This window comes from Strix uralensis, chromosome 16 (assembly GCF_047716275.1).
Source record: "Strix uralensis isolate ZFMK-TIS-50842 chromosome 16, bStrUra1, whole genome shotgun sequence".
Classification (NCBI taxonomy): domain Eukaryota; kingdom Metazoa; phylum Chordata; class Aves; order Strigiformes; family Strigidae; genus Strix; species Strix uralensis.
Window position 1 is genome coordinate 7,185,631 of NC_133987.1, and position 15,231 is coordinate 7,200,861.

Here is a 15,231-nt window from a genome sequence, read left to right on the forward strand (position 1 = left end):
CACGTTGCTGCCCCATGCGCGTCCCACTGCCAGCAAGGTGGTTTCATGCTCAGGGACACATCCCATGTCCCTGAAGAATAGGACCAGCTGTGGCAGGGGGTGGTTTGAGGAGTGCTTCTGCAGTGCCATCTCTTTGGGGTGCTTGGGATGTGCCACATGGCTTCTCCACAATCCCATCCGCTGCCTGATGCAGCCCCACATGCCATCGCAGAAGGGCTGGGGGGGCCAGCAGCCTGTCAGGGTGCCACTCGGTTCCCTCACCATGGGCCCACCTGCACAGGGGAGCCCACCCAGCTTGGGCCACGTCTCCATGTCCATGCAATCTCTCTCCCAGGCAAAGCTGAGTTTATGTCCCTGACCCTACAGCTGAGCCCTCCAGAAGGGATCAAAACAGCTCGCTGTTCCCCAGTGGCAGTTATCCCTTCACAAGACTTGGCCAGCAGAACCCATCTGTGACCATAGATGGCTCCATGTCCCAATGGATGTGTTGGGAAAGTTGCTCCTCGGGACATCTGCCCTGAGCAAGTGCCTTCCCTGGGCCTTCTCCAATCAGCTGTACGTTGACTGTGTCCTCTCCCATCCCCAGGCCAGGGGCATGGAGTTTAAATCCACATCTCCCTGTGGTTTCCCTTGACCCCAGAAGAGCTGGTGCTCAGGAGGTCGGGCAACCGCTGCTGCGATGTGCTGGGCAGCGGTCCATCTGGCACAGGCAATGTGAACTGATGGAGCCGCTTTCAGGCGTACCTTTATTAATATCTCTGTGCTAAGGGGAGCAGCTTGGCCTCTCTGCTTTCCTCTCCAGCAGCCTGACCCCTCTCTGACAGCAGAGCTCATGAGAAAAGCGAAGGGGAGAGACTCCAGTGCTACTCAAGTTTTTCCATCTGCTGGTGTCATTGAGGGTCCCACAAATGCTGCATCTCCCCAGCAAGGTTTGCTCACCCGCTTTATAGTATGGAAGAACAAACTCTAAGACCTTCTTCCTTCCTTGTGTGTGGTTTTTGGGAACAGCCTAGCCATAGGAGAGTGAGTAAGGGCAGTTGGGAGGGGTCCTTGCTCAACATGCAGCCACCCACCCCATCAGACCCATGGCCAAACACCCATTTGGGTCCCTTTGTCATGAGAGGTAACGGCCATGTCTTTGTTTTCTCATTGCAGAGCCTCTCACAGGATTCACGTGGTGACGTGGCAACCAAGACGTGGAAGCTTGGGACTTCTCTTCCACCACAGCAGAACTTGGGGGGTGGGCAGGGGTGGGTCAGGGGCACACCAGGAGTCGCAAGACCCTTCATCTTCACTGTGGGTTTGGCTCAGGGATGACTGCAGGCAGAGTCAACCCTTACAGCATCGTGTCCTCCGAGGAAGACGGGCTGAGGTTGACCACCATGCCAGGTATCAACGGCTTTGGCAATGGGAAAATCCACACCAGGAGGAAATGCAGGAACAGGTTTGTAAAGAAGAATGGTCAGTGCAACGTGGAGTTCACCAACATGGATGACAAGCCACAGAGGTACATTGCAGACATGTTTACCACATGTGTTGACATCCGCTGGAGGTATATGCTCTTGCTCTTTTCCCTGGCGTTTCTAGTGTCCTGGTTATTGTTTGGGCTGATTTTCTGGCTAATTGCACTCATTCACGGAGACCTAGAAAACCCAGGTGGAGACGATACCTTCAAACCTTGCGTTCTGCAGGTCAATGGCTTTGTGGCTGCTTTTCTGTTCTCCATTGAGACCCAAACGACTATTGGTTATGGCTTCCGCTGTGTGACGGAGGAGTGTCCGCTCGCAGTCTTCATGGTGGTGGTTCAGTCCATCGTGGGGTGTATAATTGACTCTTTCATGATTGGTGCAATAATGGCAAAGATGGCCAGGCCCAAAAAACGGGCCCAGACATTACTTTTCAGTCATAATGCAGTAGTGGCAATGAGAGATGGAAAACTCTGCCTGATGTGGAGAGTTGGGAATCTCCGGAAAAGCCACATAGTAGAAGCCCACGTACGAGCTCAGCTAATTAAGCCCAGGATCACAGAAGAAGGGGAGTACATACCCCTTGACCAAATAGACATCGACGTGGGGTTTGATAAAGGCTTGGACCGTATCTTCTTGGTGTCCCCCATCACCATTCTCCACGAGATCAACGAAGACAGCCCCTTGTTTGGGATCAGCCGTCAGGACTTGGAGACAGATGACTTTGAGATCGTAGTCATCCTGGAAGGCATGGTAGAAGCTACCGCTATGACGACGCAAGCTCGGAGCTCCTACCTAGCCAGCGAGATCCTCTGGGGCCACCGCTTCGAGCCAGTCTTGTTCGAGGAGAAAAACCAATACAAAGTAGACTATTCCCACTTCCACAAAACCTACGAGGTCCCATCCACCCCCCGTTGCAGCGCCAAGGACTTGGTGGAGAACAAATTCCTGCTGCCCAGCACCAACTCCTTCTGCTATGAGAACGAGCTGGCCTTCATGAGTCGCGACGAGGAAGAGGAAGATGATGACAGCCGGGGTTTGGAGGACCTGAGCCCGGATAACAGGCATGAGTTCGATAGGCTTCAAGCCACAATAGCATTGGATCAGCGGTCGTACAGGAGGGAGTCAGAAATATGACTCTTGGTCCTTCCATTGACTTTTCTGAGGGTATTTTTTTTCCTCCTCTAATCTCTTCCCCTACAACCCGCTCAAATTATGCAGAACAATGCAAGTGCCATAGGAATGCTTGAGAAATTAGTATCGTTCATAGTTTTCAGTTTCATCGCAATAACCACTGAGCGGTCTGCAGGAGGGGACGGCGGCAGGCCACGGCGCGTCTCCCGTGCCCGGCGCCCACAGTGGGGCCGATGGCTCTGTGGGGACGGATGGATGGACGGACGGATGGAGAGAGGAGGGTCCGTGGGGCGCGGGCAGGCGCTCGCCCCGCGCGGCCCTGCGGGGCTTTGCTCTCCCTGCGGGGAAAACGCCAGCGTTTTCTTGGAGCCGAGCACTGCGAGATCCAAAAAGAGGAAATATCAGGAAACAAATCTTTCTCTCTCTCTTTCTTTTTTTTCCTTTTATTTTTTAACTGAGCAGCAACAAGAAAAAAAATTGCTCCTTCCGGCAGGTGGTCTGGTTCAGTTGCACAAGAACAACACTTGAAATAACATGCAACATTAACGTACTTCTTTTTAATTTGGGAAAAAGGGGAGGGAGGGAGGCGAGAGGGTTTTTAATTTTTTCACCATACCGTTTGGGAGACTGTTTACCAAAATAATAATAATAACAATAATAATAATAACAATAATAATATTAAATCTGAAAGAAGTCATTCAGTATTTTTTAAAAATGAACAAGGGAATGAATAAGCCACCGGGGTCCTTTGAGGGGGTGACTTGCTGGGCAGATGGAAGAGCTAGAAGCCAAGACTGCATCCAGTTTTTGGGTGGGTTTTATTTTTTTTCCACTGGCATGGCTTTGTAAGCAGAAAACAGATGTAAGTGGCTGAAGGTCTGTGGCAGCAAAAGCAAGTAGTGTAATTACTGGCAAAATAGCTAATAAGGAAAAGCCAGACTGTGATAGAAAGAGGCATTGTAAACACAGTAGTTAGCCAGTTTCTGGAAATACTGATCTTCAGGGTGGAAATGGGGTCTGGGGCATCAGCTGCTGAAGTGCTGGGTCTCCCCCAGCGTCTCCAATGGGGAAGTTCATAAGTTTCACTATAACTGGGACAAAATAGTGAAAAGCACAAAAAGGAGAGTGGAAAGCTCTTAAATTTGGGTATTTTCCCGCTTTTCCAACCAATTTGGTATTTTCTCCCTTGAAAAATCATTTCAAATGTGGAAATCAATGAGAAAGTCATCTTGCTGGGTTGCACTTCTTCTAGCACAGGAGCTGTCTCTGTGCCAGGCTGGGATTTATGAATTCCCCGTTCACTGGAGAGCCCTGCTTCAGAGGCAGATGCTTTTCCGAAAACAACAGATGCCAGTCGAGAAAACCACCCCGTCTTGCGCTTCAACCCGTCCCCGCGTCCCAGCCTCAAGGTGGATTGTGCCTTAGAGATGCAAACTCATCCCGCGCCCCAGCCCTTCTCCGCCGCACCCCGCTTGCATCCTCCCCCCCACCGGTGTGACGTTCCCTTTGCTCGGCCCCCACGGCAAAACCCACATCCCACCATTCGCTGCGTTTTAGGCTGGCCTTGATGGCACGCTGGTTTAGCTTTTGTTACAGCACAAGGCAAACCACCCTGTGCATGGGAAGCCTTTGCTCCTGCCCTGCTCCCCGCCTTTGCACAGAGGGAAGGAGTCAGGAACATGCGGGTTGCGGGTCCCTTCATCCCGGCCATGCTGCTCATTGGTGCTCTGGGAGCCAAAATCTGGCTCCCTGCTCCCCGTGGCCGTGGGAAAGGCTTCGGTACCCACAGGCATCCCACACCTGACCCTGGGCACAGAGCCCCAGCAGCACCCAGCCTTGGGGAGAAGGGGTCGAAAGCGGGGTCCCCAGCAGCGTTTCGGCTGTGATGGGCTCCCGGTGTTTTTCTCCCCGCTGCCTACACCAGGGAAGCTGTGTCCCAGGGTTACAACTTGCTGTGGCATGTCCAAACAGTGGTGGCAGAGGCAGGATTTTCCCTGTGTCCCCATCTCCATCTCCTTCTTGCAAAGGGCTCTGGGGAGCAGTTGTCCTGGTGCCCCCCCCCCCACGCTGCCCTGTGCCCCCGAGCATCGCGTCTCGCTGGTTGGCCACAGGACAGGGACTGGGACTTCATCCCCGCAGAGTTTCTTCCCGCCCTGTTCCCACCAGCGTCCATCACCACCACCCCATGCTGCCCACCAAGGGGCTGCTCTATTTTTGGCTTCCCCTAAAAATCAGCCACTGGGAGAAAACATCCCCAGGGCCAGCACCTGGCTGTTTCAGCACTGAGTGCCCCAGACGGGCTGTCCCCAAAAGCGGGGACACGTAGGGACGTGCCATTGAGTTCCAGCCATGACATTTGTGTTTCTAAGGCAGTGAACACAGATGCCATCCCATTGCCTGTCCCTTTGCTCCCAGGGGGGATGGTTTTGCCACCCGCTTTTTGCCCCATAGCATCTGGGGGGTGGGAAGGATGGAGGGGGGGTGGGGCAGAGAGAGTTTGTGTGTGCACTACTTATTTATTTTTTTAAAAAAATGCTTTTAAGTGGTTTTAGGTTCTTTTGAATAAATAATTATTAAAAAAAGGTGCACATCTTGCTGCTGTAGGGTTCTCAGAGGGTTAATGTCTTTATAAACATATATATATCACAGTAAATATTTGTATAAAACCGAAAGAGAAATAGAGATGTCTTTAAGTAAATTATTGCTTTTAAAGAAACTTCTATGATTGTACAGTGTTACCTGGGAGAATAGAATAATATATACAGATGTATTTTTAAACTGCTGCATAGGAGGAGGTGAACTGGGCTGGGGAGCGCCCACAGCCGGCACAGCGGGGGGGGGGGTTCGGACCCTCCCTGGCCCCTGTTCACACACCCCCTTCCCTGAACCCCGCTAGTGAGGATCTAGCTCTGGTGAGTCGTCGTATATATACTGTATAGTCCTTGTCCTGGCCATGGACCACGCCGGTACATAGTGTATAAATATTATTTTTGCCTACCTGTGAGTGCTCTGAGCTACTGGTCTTTTTTCCTACCATCAGGGAGCATTGGGAAGGCTGCCCAGCAGTAGTTTTAATCATCACATGAATTGTCAAAGAAAGGGGGGGAAAAAAGGTGAAAAAAGCCAAAAAGTTGTGTTTGTCCAGCACTCTGGTTCCCCGACGGGGCTGGAAAGGCACAGGGATGCACTCGGGGTGTGGGTTTTGCTGTTGGTGATGGCAGGGATGGAGCGGGATCCCAGCAGGAAGGGGCTTGGAGCTGAGCAAGGGGACACGTCCACCCCCCAAAACAGCCGCCAGCCATCTACTCCGAGGCAAGGCCGCTCCATCCATGGAGTTAACTCCGGCGTTACACTTGATCCTTGGAGGATGGCAGAAGTCCGAGAAAGGAAAGAGCCGCTAATCCTCTTGGCCAGCATCCCGTAGGGATTGCCCTCGGCTGGGGCTCAGGGCAGCCTCCGGCAGCAGTAACCACCCTGGCTGGGAATGGAGGCTGCTCCCACTCGGCTTCACCCCAGAATGATACACCGGTGAGAGCAGAAAGCAGCCGCATCCCTGCACCCCAAAACCTCCAGCTGGAAAGGGCATCCTCTGCCCCCAACAGACGCGCGGTGTCCCCGCTCGGCTGGGCGGTGGGTCCCCAGGGCCGGGAGCCGTCGGGACGAGCCTTAGCTTCTCATAACTGAATTTAGTGCACTTAGTCTTTTAGGGCTGGGACAATCACTTAGCGCTTAACCTTTTGCGATTCGGTGCCTGCTTGACCTTCAAACCTTTTGTAGAAGATGAATTCAGAGCCACCTTTTCTATCTTTAATAAGGCAGAACAAATACGTTTATTTTTAAACCCTCCTGCTCTTTCCTTTCCTCTTGTGCTGACAACCAAAAGAGTCCCCTGTGTGTGTGTGTGTGTGTGTCCCATTTCTTGCACGCTGAAATGAGTGTGTGGCAGCCAGGTCCGGGGCTCTGGCCGGGTCCTGCTCTCCCACCCCCCAATTCAGGAATGCTGCCATGGGGGGGTTGGCGCAGGGCAGGATCCGGCCGTGTTATGAGCAAGGAGGGGATGTGGGATGGTGCCCGACCCGATGCCACCCGTCACCTCGCTGAGCCCCGGCACCCGCCAGCTGTGCACATCTGTCCTGCTGCTCCCTCCTAGGGGCTCCATCTTCCCTCCTTTCCCCCCCAAACCACACCCCGGTGCTCCTCCAGGCTTGGCCCCACACAGTCTGGGGACCAAGACCCGGCACTAGTTCACACGGGCAGGTTGGCAACTGGGAGCACTGGTTTCCCAGGGGTAAAACGCCGAGTCCGTTCACTGGGGCGATGGTGACGTGCAGCGATAGAGAAGCTGATGGATGCAATGAAAGTTTCTGTACCTTTACCACCTCCGGTGTTTCTCTGTCTCATCGCACATATATTTGAGATATATGTGACAATGTATATATATATTTGTAAAATGTATTTCAGATGACAAAACTGGCCAATTTTATGTTATTTTAAATATATTATATATATTATATATAAGAGTCTCCAAAAGATATAAATAGACTAGAGAAAATAATATAAATATGTAATAAATGTATTTTGATCTATTTAAAATATCTTGCGTCATGCTGTATATTTTAAAGATCATAGGGAAGTGTCTGCCTGTAGCAAACTTCAAATGTGGTTTCAAGTCTGTCAGTTGTCACACATATAATATATATGTGCAGCAAACTTTGAGCAAGACTAGGGGCCAGCAGGACAAACATATATATTTTTTTTAGGAGCCTTTTAGCAAATGTCCATCCTGCAGCTTCTAGGTAGGAGCAGAAATCCCATATCTGAATTTTCCTTGCTATCCTGCAGGAGAGGATAATTTTTCCTCTCTGCTGGGGAAGGGGCTGCAGGGACGCTTGGCGGGATTGGGGGGGCTCTGTAGAGTGCCCCCCTCCCTGCACAGCCCCACGTGTGGGTACCATTTGCTCTGCTGCACTGCCCTGATGGGCTTTCGCCAGGGGACCGGATCACAGCAGCTCAGCCATGCGGGGAGCCCGGAGATGGGAAAACGTGTCTGGAGCCCAGGCAGAAAGAGACCAGTCATCCAAGACTGACCCAACAAATCTTCTCAGAGCAACCTTGGTCGCCCTTGGGCTCCATGAGGATCTATTTCCTACAGGCATCGCCTCCTCCGGGGACTTCAGGGGACATCACGCCATGTCCAAGTGACAGTTTAAATGTCTTTAATGGTACGTCACGGCTGAAGAAAAGCAGAGCAAGTGCGTGGGATGCTATTTACAGAGAGGTTAATGGCCTGCTGGACACGGAGCCCCTGGATTCACCATCCTGGATTTTCCTTCTGGCTTTTGCACCTGGCTGCTGCAGAGAATGGGGCTCGTGTACCAAGATAACCTGGAGAAATTATTCATAATTTCTCAGGCTGGTCACAGGTCTGAATCCAGGTTGGGCGACTGATGACTGATAGCTTCCACCCACCGATGATGGTCAGTTGGGTCCCATCGATTCCATCCCTTTCCCCATAAGAGAGTTTTTTACTCATTAAAAAAAAAAAAAAAAAAATCACTGCCAGCCACTCACTCTAATCACCAAAGATAGGCCCGGAGCTAAGCATGATTTAAGAGTGCAGCCTGTTTAATTTATCAGAGGGGGAGATTGAGAGGTGACTTGATTACAGCATTTGTCACAGGGAGAATACACTGGTACAAAGAGGTAACTTAATCTACCAGGGAAAGGCATAATAACCACCTCTTCCTGGAAGCTGAAGCCAGACAAATCTGTCTTGGAAATAAGGAGCGATCTTTTCATAATGATTAGCTATTAGAACAAGCTACCAATCTCTGTCTCTTAATGCCTTTAAATCTGGACCAGATGTTTTTCTGGAAGCTTTCCTCTTGCTGAGGAGAGGAGCAGGGGTTATTGGGGAAGGTAATGGCCTGTTACAGGCAGGCAGGAGGTGAGATGGGAAAAACCTCCCTGCTCTCCTCCAAAACATGGGCTGGATCTTGGAAACGAAAATGATGGGGAGAGCATGGGGGATGCTCTTGCAGGGCCCTGCCAACATCTCTGCTGGGGACAAGCACCGGCCCGTTCAACAGCTTCCCAAAGCTCTTGTGCCTCCGCTCTCAGGGTTTGCTTTGCCATGCGGCAGTGACTCCTCACGCAGCAGTTTGCACTACAAAACCCATCGCTTCATTTGTGGAAGCATTTAATGATTCAGGAGCCGGCAGTTCCCCGGGGACAGTTTCCACTGCCTCCAGAATTCCTCCCTCAGTGGCTGCTTGTAGCAGAAATCCCCAGGGAGCCAAGCTGACGCTGGCACCACGGGAAATGTGCTACCAGGACATTCAGTCCTTGCTTTATTTCCACTCCAACCATCCTCATCTTTGGGGGTTAGAGCTAAACGAACGGGCTGCGGTGGCGGCCGGGAGCACGGGGATGGGAAGGTAGCGGCTGCCTCTGCGGGGAAGGACCTTGCTTAGGCCTTGCAGGCATGGCCAGGGTGTTTTTGGCAGGGATGCTGGTCAATGGGCTGAGGTTGGGGCTGGTTTTTAGCTGTCAACCTCCACTTTTAATACTCAAGATGTTGTTAAATGCTAAAACCCTCTCTAAACTCAGCATTACACCCGCCCTCGCTGACTGCCCTCTTGCTTCTTTCCCTTTGGCTTCAGAGGACTGGGGCATCTCTCTGTGCCCTTGCAGAGGTTTTTGGCCTCTCCAAAAGCATTTTTTCATCGGCTTGGATGGGTTTGGCTCAAACACACCACTGCTGAAATCTGGGTGGGCCAATCCCTCTTGATCAGGTAGAGAGTGGGCAGAGGGGCTGTGAGCTCTGGATTCCCACCAGGACGGAGCTGGCATGGTTTGTACACCGTGTTGCCCGACCTGGCTGTGTGCCCCGGGGCAAGGATTGCTGTGTCTTGCTGGCCAAAAATGTGGTGTCACATGGGGAGGGCATCACGTTGGTCTGACTCCTGAACTAGTGCGGGTTAGTGCCGGGCAGAAACTCTCTGAACCAAATCCCTGGTGTTTCCTAACGAATCCTCCCCAGCTGTGCTAAGGTGAGGCACCACATCTCAGAGGGGTGCAGGCAGGAATTTTGCCCCAGTCCCGCTGGAGATGCTGTCTCTCCACCCAGCCTGGATGCAGCCTCTCTCCTGGCTGCTTTGAGAAGTTCAGACCCTCCAAACCCCTCCAAATTTGTTCCCTCACCCACCTGAACTACCCCAGCACCATTCCGGGTGGCCGGGAGCAGCTCAGGTACCGCAGGGCGATACCCAGGGATGCTCGGTTGTCTCTGGGGGTAACCATAGTAACGGAGCAGCATCTCTGCTCTCCTGCTGGCAATTTGCTTTTTCATCCTGTATTAAGGTGGACCCTCTCTGACTCCTTTCTCCCCCTTCGCCTGCCCTGAATGGCAACACCAAGAGCTCTCCCACTGAGGGGCTGGCTCCCCAGCTCCTCATGCCACATCCCATGCTGGGTTTCATCCTGCTGTATAACGGGATACTGCCGGGACACCAACCCCCAGCATCCTGCGTGGAGACCGGGAAGGCAGTGGCTGGAGTTTCTCCTTAACACAGATTTATAAGTGTGATTGGGACAAAATTAGGGGTTTCCTTACACTTGTTGTTAAAAGGTCACTGTCAAGGTTAAAAACCTTAAATACTCTTTTTTTTTTTTTTTTAATTGTAGAAGGCCTCAATTAGTAACAACATGCTGACTTATTAATATGAATTGAATTTTTCAGCGCTGAATGTAATTATCGCCCGTTAAGTACTCTGTTCACCTTTCACATTTCTCCCCGCTTGGGGAAGGCAAACACATGAGTCAGCGTCCCTTTTTCTGTCAGTTTTAGGCACTTTTGGTGACAAGCTGTCGTGAATCAGCACAACGCTGCAAAGTTCAGGTCGCAAACACTCGCCACAATGCTGGTCTCAGAGAAAAATGGTGTTTTAAAGGAGGTGAAGGAGACCCCTGTCCTGACCCTGGGCTTTGGGGAAAAAAACCCAAATAAACAAATTTGGAGTCAAACTGGGCATGATTGTGCTGCTTTAAGGGAAAATGAGCAGAAGGGTTTCTGATGGGATATCAGGATTGAGGATGGAGAGGGAAGGGGAGATGTGTCCGAGCTGGCAAAGCAACACCCCTTCCCTAGCCAGTCGATGCTTCCCCTCCTCTTCTCCTGCAGCTGGCACTTTTATTTTAGCAATACCTCATTAGTGTGTAATTAAGCCTTCCCCTCTTTGCCAGCGCCACCTGATGACCCCAAGCATCACGCCTGTCCCCCAGGCTGTCCCCTTCCAGGGTCCCTGTTCACTGGGCTGCAGCACCCACGCAGGTTCTGAGTGGGGGTGCTGGACACTCAAGGATGGCCTTAAAGGAGGGGGGGGTGACCCCAAAAGCCTGTTATCTGGGGGCTGGCATCCCCACCTCCTGGGCTTGCTGTCCGTTTGGGTTCGTGGCTGACTCAGCCCCAGATGGTTGCTGCGAGCGCTTATATAACAGCGTGTTTTGGTGGGGGCCGGGGATGCAGTGCGCGGCGAGGAGGTGGGCGCGGGGGCGAGGGAGGGAACAGAGCTAAAGATAAGCCTGGCAGCTCTGGCAGTGCTTTGCCAGGCCCCACGGGAGCTGACAGGGGAAAGGCTGCTGGGGATCGGGCCCCGAGCTCGCAGCCACCGCAGCTGTAGGGGAACGGTCCTGCTCACCGTCCCGGCTGCCCGGTGTGTGACCGGGGAGAAACAGCTTTGCATCCCGCTGCCAGCAGCTGCTTTCTCCTCCCTGGTACCCACCGGGCACCACAGGCTCTCAGCCACAGCTCCCCCTTTCCACGTTCTCCATCCTGCAGCCTCGGCACTGCCACTCACAAACAGACCCCAAATCACCCCTGTTCCTTAAAAGGTTTTTTTTGTCTCTGGTGTTTCATGACCGGGCTGTAGCAGCGAAGCAATTTTACCTGGTTGCAGGACTGAACTGAATGGCCTAGAGCCTTCCACATTCTTCACCCCCATTGTTCCCCCCCCTCCCATACCCTCTGCTTTGCTGGTGACTGTCAACCAGCACCGAAGCTGGTGATTGGAATAGAAAACTGATGTTATTTCTCTTAAAGGGATGTTTTGGGTGACCTTTGACCTCTGTAGAAGTCTTCCTCTTTTGCTCAGTTTACAAATTCAATGTAAACACAAAGATGACCCTTGTTTTATGGGAGTTTTATTTTAACGCTTTGGAGATTTGCTAAATAAAACCAATTCTAATACGAAGGATGCACTGGGTGTGATGGCTTTTCTCAGGCGGGGCAGCTGGGGGGGTTGGGCCAGGTAATTAATAACTTGAGACCCTGCACTGTGCCTGGGTGGGTGCTGCATGTCCCTCAGCACCAGGGTTAACCATCAATCCCCAGGGGTGGCTTTTATTCACCTGGAGCTGTCCTCCAGAGGAGCATTTCCCAACCCCAACAGGGCTGACCTGGATTTCATCCCCAAACCTCTTCTTTGCCTTGCATCAGGCCAAACACACAGGCATGGGGGCAACCCCAAAAAGCCTCAGAGGCTGCTTGCAAGCCCTGGAGCAAGGCAGAACCCTGTGCCTCGGCGGGGGGTCCTGGATGGCTGAGGGTCCCCACGGCAGGAGGGATGGAGAAAGTCCCCGGCCGTACCCCGGCGAGCGAGACGTCGTCCCCTGAGTGCTCCATACGGCAGCACCATAATGATGCCGGGTGTGGGGGCGACGGCAAGAACAGGCGCTCGGTGTCGGCAGGAGGAGCGCTGCGGGCTGGTAACAGCACTCAGATGGTAGGGGGAAGTCCGCAGCTCTTGATAATTAGGAGAAAGACTAAATAAATCTCTTTGAAAAAGACAATGTGGGGGGAGAAGCTCAGGCCTGGGCTCCTGCCAGTGATGGATTTGCAGAGCGCTGCCTCCCATGCTGGACGGGAGCAGAGAGGGGTATTGTCCCCACAAGGTCGTGGTGGCAAGGCTGCAGTGGCTAGTGGTGGCCGTGGTGGTGGCAGCAGGATCGGGTGGTTGCCAGCCCAGGTGGTGGGTGTCTGGGGGTCCCCTCCCATGCAGGTCTCTGCACGTCCCCCACTCCCAGGACAGGTCTCCATCCCGCAGCCCCTGGCGCAGAGATGACTGGATTTATGGGGAGCGTGAACCTGGGGATTACACCACCGGAGTCTGACCAGCCAAAAATTGTTAAAAATCAGAATATCCGTAGCTCAAATCCAGCTTAAAACTCAAACCAATCATCCAAACCATCTGCCTCACCATTGAAGATAATACTACTTTTATTGTTTCCATAAGCTGCTAAGCAGCTTTTCAGCAAGAGAAACCCTCTCTGCTGGGACATACGCTGTGGTGGGACGGCACAGTGGCCTGCTCGGTGGCAGCCAGCTCCTGCTGGGATGAGGAAGCAGGGCACAACACGGTGACATGGAGGATGCAGTGCAGGTACGGGAGAGCAGGGACTGGTGCGGGGGTTTATCACATCGCTTCACACCATGGTGAGGGTAACCCAGCTGGCTGCCATCACCTCCTCTGGAAACCCACTGAGGGAGGAGGGTTTGCAGTACCAGCTCTCCTCCAAGACGTCCCAAAACTTTTCTGGAGGCTCTGGCAGACCAGGGTGATGTGTGACAGCCTGTAACGGGAGCTGCCCTTGCTGCTGCCCACCTGACCTTCTTCCAGAGGTATTATTAGCCCACCAAGAGCAGCCAGCCTGAGCCACGAGCTTTCCATTTGCAAGCCCTCTCCGACTGCGGGCCAGGGAGAGGAGCTGTGCATGATCCTCCCCATTTCCCCAGGGAGATGCACCACACTGAAGGCTTTGAGCCACTCTCCGAAGTCTGCTCACAGATACCTGGAAGATTTCCACGCCCAGCAGAGAGACCAACCTGTCCCGCCTCTTCTAGACCCTCCCTGTAGTGTCCCATTGAAGTAGCTGCCACACAGTTCACCCTCTCCCAAACCATCATCCCTCTCCCTAGACCTCACTCGAGCAGCCTGTAAGGTGATACAAGCTGATGTCTATTCCCATCTCCGGCTTCTCCAGGTGACAAAAGCATCACCTATCATGCCCTTAACTGACATCTTTCCTGACATATAAACACCCCCTTGGCCCATGGATTTCAAAACAGGACATGTATAGGTATGAAAAGGTTAAGTCATGTTATTTGCTCCAGCCTGAGAGAGCAGGACATGTGCTTGGGCTGAAGATGTGTCTGGGGTGAAAATTCACTGCTGTCTGTGAGTTTGTATTGAAGCAATAAGAGCACAAGAACTTCTTAATGAAATCACCCTGGAGTCACTCACCTTATACATCCGTGCTGGCATCTGCATGCTCCTCCTGGCTTCACTCAGGATGAGTTTGCTTGGAGAGATTCTTATCCCATGGAAAGACATATCTGAACCAAAACTGAGATGTCCTCACAGGGAAATAAGGAAGGAGAAAGAGCTGTTAGATCAGCAACCAACAAGCCAGCAGGAAACTGTGCTTCTAAAGATCATCCAGCTTTTACTTTGTCTTATTTTAAGTGCCTGGCAGCAAGCTGGCCCTTTTCTTCCCCTGGGAGAGGCAGAGTGTTGCCAGCTCATACAAGTCTGTCATGGGATTTGCTACCTCTGCTGCAGAGCCCTAGCTCCCAGAGCCCCGTGGTTAGTGGAGACTCACCATTGCTACCTGGGAAGTGACTTTGCAGCTAGCACAGAGCGTTTCACTCCAGCTCAGTGCAACAGCTCAGGGCCAGAGCACCCCTTCGCTGCCCCATGTCTCTGGCAATGTTGGCTCTGACTTCATTCCTCCTTTTGAGGACTCTCCTGGATGCTTGGCTCCTCTATGGCACCCAAGTGTGGCTCCTCAGGGAGCATGCCGGGCTCCAGAGATGACCCCATTCTTCACCACCACCCAGTTTCTGCCCAGGGCTCACCTCAGGGACCTGGCTTGCAGCCGCCAAAGCCACACCACTGACTTTTAATTAGGGAGAACTGCAATTAGTGCAACTCCAGCAGAGTGAGAGGAGACACCCTGGCCTGTCAGTCTTGGCTGCTTTACAGCATTAGGCTGCAAGGTCCCTGACACTTTCCCTAATCAGCCCAGAAAGACACTGTGACCATGACAGTCCAGCGGCTGGGGTGTGCGTTGAGCCCCTGATACAAATCCTACCTGATACACCTCGCATGCAATGCACCCAGCTCCTGTGGGCTAAATGTTGGCAGAATTTCATCCAGCAGAGCAGTCCGGTAATCTTCCCCATGGGAAGACTGATGGGTGATATTCACAATTTTACTTCTGAGTGTGTTTGTGTCCTTTCTCCACACACCAATGTAAGGGTTATGCTGAGAGTGCAGGAGAGGATGTGCCTGTATCCCTTCCACTGGGTGTTTCCAGTCCTGGGGATGAACACAGACTCTTTGATCTCAACATCAGAGATATCCAAACATGGTGATCCAGGGAAATGCAGTGGGAGGCACCAGCAGGGTCAGTCCCTTGGAGCTGTGTTAGACCTAATGCAACTATTGTCAGAGGGATCCATAGATTTCCATATGCCACAAGCCATAAAGTGCTCACTGGAGGCCCAGCATCAGCATAAATCATCTGTTGCACACATGATAACAAGCCACAGAAACCACAGGGAGAAGCAGGC

General features: G+C 52.4%; 1 protein-coding gene across 3 annotated transcripts in view; it reads left to right on the forward strand.

Annotated features, from left to right (window-relative positions):
- Window positions 1–10,623, forward strand: part of LOC141950514 (ATP-sensitive inward rectifier potassium channel 12) — a 45,668-nt gene extending 35,045 nt beyond the window's left edge. For all 3 annotated transcript variants that reach the window (XM_074885398.1, XM_074885396.1, XM_074885397.1), the window contains one exon: window positions 1,156–10,623. In XM_074885398.1, coding sequence (XP_074741499.1) covers window positions 1,314–2,603 — 1,290 coding nt within the window. In that variant the 5' untranslated portion in view covers window positions 1,156–1,313 and the 3' untranslated portion in view covers window positions 2,604–10,623. The remainder of the gene's footprint in view (window positions 1–1,155) is intronic.
- The last annotated feature ends 4,608 nt before the right edge of the window (window positions 10,624–15,231 follow it).